Raw genomic sequence first — 10,542 nt, forward strand, 5'->3', positions numbered from 1 at the left:
TTCGTTAGTTTTTTTAAATAATTCTAACTTGCAAATTTTTTGGGTGGAATTTCTGCTAACAATAAAACAGAAATTGGTTGTGTAGTCTTCGTAATTTCCAACCAACAAAAAGATAAGCAAATAAATTGTGGAATTGTTGCCACCAAAAAAAAAGCCCCTGTAAATCAAATATGTAGATTTTATTTTTTTATTTTTGCATAGCTGCTAACAAACTTTTTTTTTCTTCTTTTTTCTTCAGAGCTCCCCCTACAGTTGGAGCATATATATACATGATGTTGCGTTATGTTAAAGCATTATAAGCTAATAAGTCAACAAATGCTAATAACGTTTTTTTAAAAACTGTGTCAAAGTTTATATAGTTATATTTTCACTGTTGCGAAGGTGTCAAAGCTGTTTGACCATATATCATTTATTGGACCATTCTGGTGTTTGGCGTTGTCACGGCAACAGCAGCAATTTTTCAAGCTCATATCCAATCAACTTGATTCTTAAGTAGCTATCTTCAACTATTTCTTCTACAAATACACCCCCCCCCCCCATTGCTCCTTTGAGTCTGTAATAACATCTTTCAGCTCACCGAGCACCTCGTGTTTTATTTCCCCTCTCAATGGAACTAGCATGGGAAGGTGATTTTTCTCTCGCTCTCTCCCTTGTTTTATTTGAGCTTTGCAGTTTTGCAGCCAAGGACAAGTGAGCCATTATTCATCGCGCGGGGCAGCCCGGCTGCACTTTAAAGGCACCTTTGTCAAGTGTTACCTGTTTGAACCCTGAACAATGGAAGCTTAGCCTCCCTCTCTATCCTGATGATTACACTTTCAAGGCTTTTTTTATTTATCTTCTGCCCGTGTGTGTGTGTGCGGTGTTCAAAAGACTGGAGGATAAAGAAAATGAAACTACGACTTTTCAAAAGGTTTGCCTTGCCGCCAGGAGACAGCGACACGGCGCATCCAAGTCGTCATACATGTTTGATGAACGCCAGTGCCCAATTTTTTTTCTTCTTTTTTAGGAAGCGGCACACACATTTGTCAACATGTCCTGTCCGATAAGGGTTAAGGCCAGGGGACGCAGTTCAGCTATTATTTATGAGAAAGTTCGGACAAACTTCCAGTCGTTCAAAAATAGTCCATAGCCGAGCTATAAAACATAAAGATGTTTTTTTTCCCCCCACAATTTTTACTTCCATTTGTTTGATTACTTACTTTATTGCCTAAACTTGACTCTTTTTTTATTATCAAATAATCAATATTATTTTAGTGCTGTCAAGCAATTACATTTTGTAAACTAATTAATCGCACAATTTTCTGTGATTAATTGTACAACTACTATACTATTTGAAATTGGCTTTGTAAAGTGCACTAATTACTTGAGAGCTCTCCAACATGCGTCAAGTAAAACTGCCAATTCTTGAAAATATTGATTTTGTTGAAATAATGTTTTTTTACTTTTAAACATATTTTTTTTTAATTACAGCACACACGAAAGCAGTTTGTCACCCATGGTGTTCAATTTTTTACATTTTTTTCCCCATTGCTCATCAGTCTTTTTGATGAATATTTCGAGTTAAAAAAAGTGCTTTGGATTGTTTTGGGGGGATTTTCAATACATTTCAGTGGGCATCAATTTTGCACACATTTGTGCTCTTCCATGTCCCTATTTCCCAGAATAAAGGGGGGGGGGGGCACACTGACTTGAATCCTTTGCAGAGGATGAAGAAGATATGCCTATGAGTATTGTTATATTCTCTTTTTGGTGTCTTGCTGCAGAGTTTGTGTTCAATTATCTGTTGCTCGAATGGTTTTAACAACACAACACCAATGTTTTGCATTGTTAGCATTAAGCTAAATGCACTGTGGTAAGGTGAAGTTCTGTGGGTTGCTTCAAACCTCTTTTTTTTTTTTTTTAGTAATCTTCATAATACTGCAGTTATTTCTGTTGAATTTTTCACTCTATTTTTACTCGATATAAATTGAGTCAGATTGTTTAAAATTACTCCAAAACGGCTTCCCCCCTCATCCGCCGTAGAGTAAATAAACGACGCCCCCCGTGCGCAATACGGCCCGTTTGGGGCAATCGGGTTGTATTTTATCTACGATGCTTTTCCAGCCAATACTTTCGCAAAGATGGGAAGAAGTGTCCAGTCGGCACGGAGAAGAAGAGGTTTTACGGCCTCAGCTGGAGCCGTAACGCCAGCGCCGGCGTCTGCGGGGGGCTGATAACCTCCAGCCAACATGTCCGACCCACTTCATCACCGGCACTCGACGGGCCTGGAGGAAGAAATGCAAAGAAAAGAGAAGCAAAGCAACTGCAACCACGCGAGTCAAAATGTAGTTGTTAAATGATGATATAATTTGTCATCTTTTGCGTGTTCCAAAAATTGAAGATAAACTTCTTTGCGAGAGAGGCTCCTTGCAACGATGATTTATTACAGAGATCTCTGGTCACACATCACTGAATACCACGTAAATTGTGTCAATCAATGAGTGCGTGTGCCCCCTCCCTTGCAAGGGACAGCTCTTTATTACAATCGAGTTTGAAAGTAAAACGCCTTTTTCTCCTCCCCTCATGAATAAGTAAAACAGATTGGTTCTCACACAATATGTTACATAACAGAAGAAAAACAGAATTTCAGTACACAGTTCGCACCTGTGTTCATCTTTTTAGACAAAATATACTCTTCCGTGTACCAGCTCGTACTTTTTCCCAAAACCGAATCTCAGTCAACAGATTGAACTTGACATGGCCGTGATGGTAGTGCGAACAGCGTGTGTGTGTGTGTTCTTTCTCAAAGCAGAATCTGTTCTCACGCAGGACACTGAGAAGAAATTTTAGACAAAACAAGGTACCAGCTAGGTTAAGGTCAAGTTATATTGAGTTTAACATTATTACACCTGCTCTACACATCTATAAAACATTTCAATCATGGTTAAAAATGAAATAAAGTATTAAAAATGTTAATAATGTATAACATAGTCTAACATGAGACAGGCTGAGCTAGAAAAACAAGTTTTTACATTTTTTCACTTTTTTCTCTTTGCTGTCAAAGAGGAAAAAAGTGATGCGTTAGATGTCGCATTGGAAATTGTAGTTTTTAGCTTTGATTTCGTCCCCAAATAGCTTCACTCAAACAGTGGTTAAAGCAATGACAACAATACAAACACTTTCATTTATCAATATTTGTGTATACTTTATGTTGTTTATCATGCACGTACTTCTTTATCCTTCACTATATACAACAATAATATCTATCTATCCATCCCTACTCTTTTGAAAAGCTCCAAAGTTGTATTGTGTGTGGTGAGTGAACTTTTGGTGTTTTATAGCTCCCCTTTTAAAAGTTTCCGCATCGCCATGGTAACTAAGGCAATCCCAGCAGGCTGCTCGGGAGCCATCAAGCCTAAGTGTGCGAAAAGCCCGAGGCCACGTTCAAATAAACACCTTTATTGCAACAATTCCATCTCCGCCGCCTGATTAGCTGTCTCATTTAAAACAAATGTCACGGCTGATAAAAGATAAAAGAAAAGTGGGAGGGAGGGAGCAGGAAGTGCTGAAAACACTACACTTCCTGCCACAACAAAAACATAAATGGCAGTATATTAAATTCATTTTAGAATGTTTTTAATTATGTGTATTTTATTTAGAAGATGACTGTCATTTGTCATTCCGTAACCTTCAGCAAAATTTATGCATAGCTGAAAATACTTCCTGTTTTTGTTCTTTTTATTTCACATTTACACCGTTTCAAACTAAATAGTGTGTCACCAACTAGTGTTCGAAATTGGAATAGCAAAGTAAAAAAAAAAATGTAACAAAATAGTTTTAAAAAGGATTATTTAAAGTTGATCTCATTTTTGATGATGGTACTTTGAGAGTACATCATTTTTTAGGTTTAATTTACAACATCTTAATGAATTTTTTTTTTTAACTGATTCTATTTTATTCGTTTAAATAATTATAAGTAAATTATACTGTAAAGGCGCTGTTTTTGTTTTTACGGTATGTTAAAAAAAAAAGTTTCGGAGCAATGGTTTAGCTTGCTAGCCAGTTAAAACTTTATTACCCACAATGCACCACTGGCTATCGAATTGCCTTATGTTCCATAACGATAGAGCAACTTTAAAAGAAAGTAAGAAACTCATATCAAAATATTTTAAACTCATTTTATGATCTTTCCAAAGGTGTTTTGTGTGTAGAAATTGGATAGCGAAACAGCTAGGGACCTGTTTTAGCTAGCCAACCAGACTACATTACCCACAACACATCTCAAGTTTTAGTTACGCTCAAAAGTTACCACGGTGATAATAACATTAAATTAGTTTACCCAGTCACAAAACCCCATAACTCAATTTATCAGCTTTTAAAAAGAGTTGTGTGTCCATGGAAAGTAGATTTAGAGTTTGTTTTGTTTCCCAAGTTTTAGCTGGTTCGTTAATTAAACCACATTACCCAGAATGCATCACGGCCCTGCTAGTTTTGCCGCACGTCATTTGAAATAGTGTAGCAGGAGGCGTCATTTATCAAGATAATCGAACAAGTCTAAGGCAACGTTTAAAATTATTTACTCAGCGTTGTCGCTGTTTCACCTTCGTCAAGAAAGTAGTTTATTTGATATAGAGACGTCACACGGCGGCGAAGTCTGCCTCCTCTAAGCTAAGTTCGTCGAAATGCTAAAAACAGAAGTATGCTAGGTCGCTGTGTTTCTACAAAACTGGTAGCGAAATTTGTTTTAATTAAGTTTCTTACGAATGATTTCTAATTAAGTATTATTAATCGACAATGAGAGATCATGGTACTCTTGCGAGAAGGGATGTGTCCGGGACTGGATGAAGATTTAGTGCGTCGTTTGCGGGATGCTCACGTCAAAACAGGTTGGAACGAGCCCTCCGAAACGAAAAGTGGAAATTTGAATAACAAATATCATTTTCTGTATCTTGTTGTTCCTACAGTGGAAGATCTGGTCTCATCGGACATAGAGTACCTCGCACAGAAATGTGCGGCGTCATATAAGGTATTTTGTGTGTGTGTGTGTGTACATTTTAGAAGAGAAATTGACACTTTAACATACCAGATGTCAAAAGTACTGCGGCGCCTTGGGTCAAACAGCCCCAAAAATCGAACTGTTTGGAGCTCAAGCCTATTTAAATGATCAGGAATAGAGCTAGTTTACACAACACAAGACATTCAACAAACAAGAATATTCAAATTGTCTCTTACATCCATTTGATTTAACATGCAACTAAGGTAGTATACTGTGCAGGCTGTTTCCAAACTTTCAAAATCCACACTTTTTGTGCAGGCCATCAAGTAGTAGCAGTTAATAGCAGCTTGAACCCTTGAAAACATGCACGCCCTTTCACTTTTTCACCATTTGCACACACACCAAAAAGAGAGGCGACATCTTAAAAAATAAAAAATTCACCGTGTTAACCTCTCAGGCAGCCAAGAGGAAACTTCATTTTTGTAAATAGCTCCATCCAGCAAACTTTTTTTTTTCTCCTGCACATAATCCGGAAACGAGGTTTATGGGAGAGACGGCGCTTGTTTAGCGTGGGCAGGGAGAGGTCACAAGAGGCCAGCCCAGAATTTATCATTTCACCTCCTGTGGTCATTGTCTCTTCACCCGGTCGCCCACCAAACATTTGATTTAATCGTTAAAAGTAAAAAGCTCCAGCTGCGTCTGTCTCTGCCAATGCTTTCTACATGTTTGGCCGGATCAAGCTGACATTTAGTGACCCTGCGCGGCCCACGGCGCCTTTTGGGTCCAGCGCAATGACCCGGTTGAGGCCCTCAGACCGCTGTGGTTATCACACATCAGCAACTCCTTCAGTTGCTTTTGAAGGAAATAACTTAAGATGCAAAAAGGGCTGATCAATTAATCAAATTCAAATTAGGGCACGACTGATATGGATTTTTTTTTTTTTTAGGTTGAGACTTAAAATATATGTCAAGAATAATATTAATTCTTTTTTTTTGGTCTCTTAACACTTACAACAATAAAGATAGGAATTAGAGGCAGAATAATTTGACTTTGTCTTATTGAATTCAACAAAGATAATTGGGGTGTTTGAATGTCATTATTTTTGTCTTTATTTATAAATGTGTATCCCCCCCAAAAATCGGCTGATTATAAAAGTGCTAATATACCGATTAATCTGTCTGTCTCCAATTCAAATCAACATCGAAATGTACTAGATTGCCACTTGCCCGAATCTGCTATGCTAATTGAGGAAGTGTAATTCGGTGGCTATAGGTGATTATGTTTTTATTATTTAAAAAAAAAAGAAAACATTTTTTCCCAAAACAAAAATATATATTTGTTTGTTTTTTTCCCAAACCGCCCAAAAATCTTCGAAAAACGCAGATAAATATTAAATATGATTTTTCATGAAAAATAGGGGTTAAATGAGGATAAATGAAAAAAAAATTAAATGAAATAATTTAGCGAATAAGCCGTCAAATTTGCATTAACTGTAGTTTTAAAGTCTAATGTCATCATTCACCACTAGATGGCAGACATGGCTTAGCACTTACAACATCTACAACTTGAGTAGACCAAATATTTTGTCTGCGGATTTGGAATCTTCTCGCACTTGGGTCATTGATTTGTTATTAAGCAGTTTTGTGCCTCATACAAATCACCACTTTAATTCTTGTAACATTTTGTTCTCCTAAAATGATGAGCCACCTTTGAGCGTATTCCGCAAGCCTCGCTTGGGGTTAGCTCTCAAGCCGGCTACTGCCTGTTAGCGACCTCGCCGCTCACCTACTCAGCTCTTAATGAGCTCTTGTGGGCCAAATTGACGGACACCTGGGAAGCTGGAACCCGAGGCGCTCGTCTGCTAATTAAACACCTTAACCCGGGTGCCGGAGCGAAGCCTGTTACTTAGCGATGGCTGCAAGGTGAAATGTCATCATTTGTTGTCTGGCAGGCTCTGATAGCCGTCCGCAGGGTGCTGCTCGCACAGCACGCCGCCTTCCTCGTTTCCGGTGCCGACCTCTACGACGAGTTGCTCAGCTCCACCGCCATCCTCTCCACGGGAAATCCCAAGTAAGCGTCGCTCTGCGTACGGGTACTTGAACGGGAAGTCAGCCATTTTAGGTTGAAGTAGCCATTTTGTTGTGAATTCTTGTGCTCAAAAGTTATTTAAAAAATCAGCCCCTGTCACAGGGTTGACCAATCGAAACAAAATAGGGTGGGCATGTTTATCATAACAAAACGCACGAAAAAGCACAGAGGGCTGTGCAATTAATTGAAATTCAATTCTAATTTCAATTGTTACTCTCCACAATTACAAAATCAGCATGATCATAAAAGAAAAAAATAAGATTATTAATACTAATTTTGAGTTGTTTAAATTTATACATTTGCACCTTTTTATTTTATAATTAAAAAAATGAATAAATGTTCTTTCATCAAACTTGCTTAATTATAGCGTTTCAAAAAAATTATTTTTTCTTAATATTTTTCACGTTTAAACATTTTCTTGTTTTGTACCCAAAAAATAAATCATCGTCCTAATCGTGATTTCAATTAATTAATGTAATCAATAATCATAATCGTGATTAATATTTTCTTAATAATCGAGCAGCCCTACAAGGACCCATCCCGAAAATTTTACAGAAAGTTAGCCATTTTGGTTTCAAGCAGCCATTTTGGGGTGTCACAAGGTTCACCCAATGGGCTCTTTGCACAAATCCACTACTTCCTGAACTAATACCCCTCCTTCATTTCCTGTCTTTCATGAGTGGACAAGCTGATTAATTCAGGTGTGCCTGACCTCCGTAACCACGACAACAATGGCCTGACACACCTGGATTCATCCATTTGTCCAATCGTGGAAAGACAGGAAACAAAGGAGTGGTGTTCATTTCATGACAGAACGCAGGAAAAAGTCTCAAGGATCCATCCCCAAAATTGAACAGAATTTATTTTGAAGCAGCCATTTTTGAGTGAATTCCTGCACTCAAAAGTTTGATCAAATTAGCCCCTGCCACAAGTTGGCCAATCAACACAATATTGGGTGGACATGTCTGTCATAACAGAACGCATGAAAGAGTCTCAAGGACCCATTCCACAAAATGAAACAGCAAGTCGGCCATTTTGGTGTCAATGTGATGAAATTCCAGAGAGGTTTTTTATTTTTTGTGCTTCAGTGGATTTTATCCTTCCCTGTTGAAAGTGGAGGACGCATGTAAGTCAAACCAGTCATAAGATTTATTTTTTATTTTTTCTGGTAACCAGATTCCACTGCACCGCTCCCCAATCAATCAATCACAGCCCGAGTCACGTCGACGTGCCTGGAAAAATTGAATTTGCATCGAGCCGAGTCGCGCCGCGCACGGCGGAATATGCAGCCGAGCGCGTGGCGCGGAAAACGCAGCCTCTAAAGACTCGCCTCGTCCCATTTGGGCCCTAAAGTGGCGTCTGATGTATCAGCCGCATTAACGCCGGCTCCTGCTCGGCTGCTCGCAACAAAAAAAGCCTTCAAAGCACTCGGCGAAAGATTTGCACATTCTCTTTAAGGAGGCAAAATCATCCTACAAAGCGTCTTGTTTATTTTATATTTGAAGTTAAAGTCAATGTTGGTCAAGCATGTCATAAATGTTTCCGCACCCTTCCGAGAGGCTTGCACCGTGTGTCATGGCTGCCCCCTGCTGCTGAAAAGATGGCATTTGGAAGGGCACGCACATGCTGCTTGGACTCCATCATGCAAAGTGGAATGCTGATGTTTGTATTGATTTCACATACACGTCCATCATTTCCTCTTCTACTTTGGACTGTCACACTGAGAGCTGTTTTGAAGTTGTTTTATTTTCGCAATATTACACGGATAAAACTCCAGTCTAATCCAAAATTAGGGGCAAGGGGCAATTACAATTTTTAATTGTAATTAATCTTATGACTTCACGAGTTAACTCGCGATTAATCACAAATTTTATATCTGTTCTAAATGTACAATTAAAAAAATGCTAGGTTTTTCATACTCTTGTTAACAAAAGTGGGGAAAAAACGTTAAACTAATAGAAATAGTTCAAATGAATTTTTGATGTTTGTAGCCGTCAATGACAGTGAATGAATTAAATAAATATATATATTATTAAAAATTTGGGCATCAGGCGATTTGTTTTTAATTGTAATTAATTGCATGACTTCACTATAGTTAACTCGCGATTATTCACAAATTTCATATCTGTTCTAAATGTACAATAAAAACATTCTAGGTTTTCATACTCTTGTTAACAAAAGTGGGGGGAAAAGTTTCACCAATAGAAATAGTTTAAATTATTGTTTGACGTTTATAGCCGTCAATGGCAGTGAATGAGTTAAGTATTTTCTTTTCTATAATAGCTGGAAGCTTTAGCTAAAACAAGCAAAAAGTTAATGACAATGAAATTTAAAAAAAACAATAAAGCATATAAATTTCTAAAATATTTTAAGTTAAAATTGTGACTCCCCCATGATATTAAACGTAATTTTTAAAAGTCTGTTTATTGCCCTCATTATATGACTCTATTTTGTTATAAAATCTTGTAAAAATTTGATTTTTTTTCTCCCCCCTCATTTTGGCTTGCAATTTATGATTTTTTTTGTCATAAAATTGTCTTTTTTCCCCTCTTATTGTTTTAAATGTAATTTTATTGTATTATTTTTAAATGTATTTTTAAATTATATTAACATAAATAATATTAAAATTTTATGCACAGCATGTATAAAGGATTTGTTGTCGTTGCAGTAAGCCCAAATGTTCTCCTGGTCTTCTTTGTCCTCAGCTTGGATGCACTGCTGGATTCTGGCGTGTACACGGGCGAGATCACAGAGCTGGCAGGAGGGCCAGGAAGTGGCAAAACTCAGGTCAGTCCACACGTCTCAGTCTTTAGTCTGGCTTTATTTTGGGGAGCATTGATTACCTTTAATTTTTCTGCATTGGAAGTGAAATATTTTTTGGGGGGATGACATTTAAAAAAAGAATATGTAATATATGAAATGTGTTTTTTTAATCCCCTAACATTTTTTTATACAATGCCCATAATATTTTTAAAATGTAAGTTTAAAAAAAAATAAAGAATCCCCAAACTTTTGGTGGTCTTAGTTTATTTTTTGTCATAAAAGAAAAATGTCAAAATTGAAATATATCAAAATATAAATGGAATGAAATGCCCATACAATTTAAAACAATTTAGATTTTTTAAAAAAAAGTCATATCCCCCCCATTTTTCTATTGTTAAATATGTTTTTGAATGCAAAAAAAATCTAAAATTTAAAAAAATGCGCAAAATTTATATAATTTTTTTTGATAAACTAGAAAAAAAAAAAATTTTGTTACATATTTCTCTGAAATTATATTTTTAACAATTTAGAAAATCTGAAGGGGAAAAACAACTTAAAAGTATCGAATCCATTTTAAATACATTTTTTCTCATGCCATTATATTACTTTCTCATAATATATTTTTCTCACGTTACACTTTTTGCCTCATAAGATGATTTTGTTTTGCCATGAAAAGAATAATTTCCAAATATTTTTATTTCATCGAATTAAAAAAA

At 36.7% G+C, this 10,542-nt stretch overlaps 1 protein-coding gene across 2 annotated transcripts in view; it reads left to right on the plus strand.

Annotated features, from left to right (window-relative positions):
• The first annotated feature begins 4,462 nt into the window (after nucleotides 1-4,462).
• The window catches only part of LOC144035898 (DNA repair protein RAD51 homolog 4-like), a 27,891-nt gene continuing 21,811 nt past the window's right edge, over nucleotides 4,463-10,542 (plus strand). Inside the window, exons 1-4 of one of the 2 annotated variants that reach the window (XM_077545971.1) lie at nucleotides 4,463-4,865; nucleotides 4,944-5,005; nucleotides 6,927-7,045; nucleotides 9,769-9,850. In XM_077545971.1, coding sequence (XP_077402097.1) covers nucleotides 4,784-4,865; nucleotides 4,944-5,005; nucleotides 6,927-7,045; nucleotides 9,769-9,850 — 345 coding nt within the window. In that variant the 5' untranslated portion in view covers nucleotides 4,463-4,783. Of the gene's footprint in view, nucleotides 4,866-4,943; nucleotides 5,006-6,926; nucleotides 7,046-7,792; nucleotides 8,190-9,768; nucleotides 9,851-10,542 lie in introns of those variants that run through there. The other variant, XM_077545972.1, reaches the window with a different exon arrangement.

Source organism: Vanacampus margaritifer, chromosome 16, assembly GCF_051991255.1.
Source record: "Vanacampus margaritifer isolate UIUO_Vmar chromosome 16, RoL_Vmar_1.0, whole genome shotgun sequence".
Taxonomy (NCBI): Eukaryota; Metazoa; Chordata; class Actinopteri; order Syngnathiformes; family Syngnathidae; genus Vanacampus; species Vanacampus margaritifer.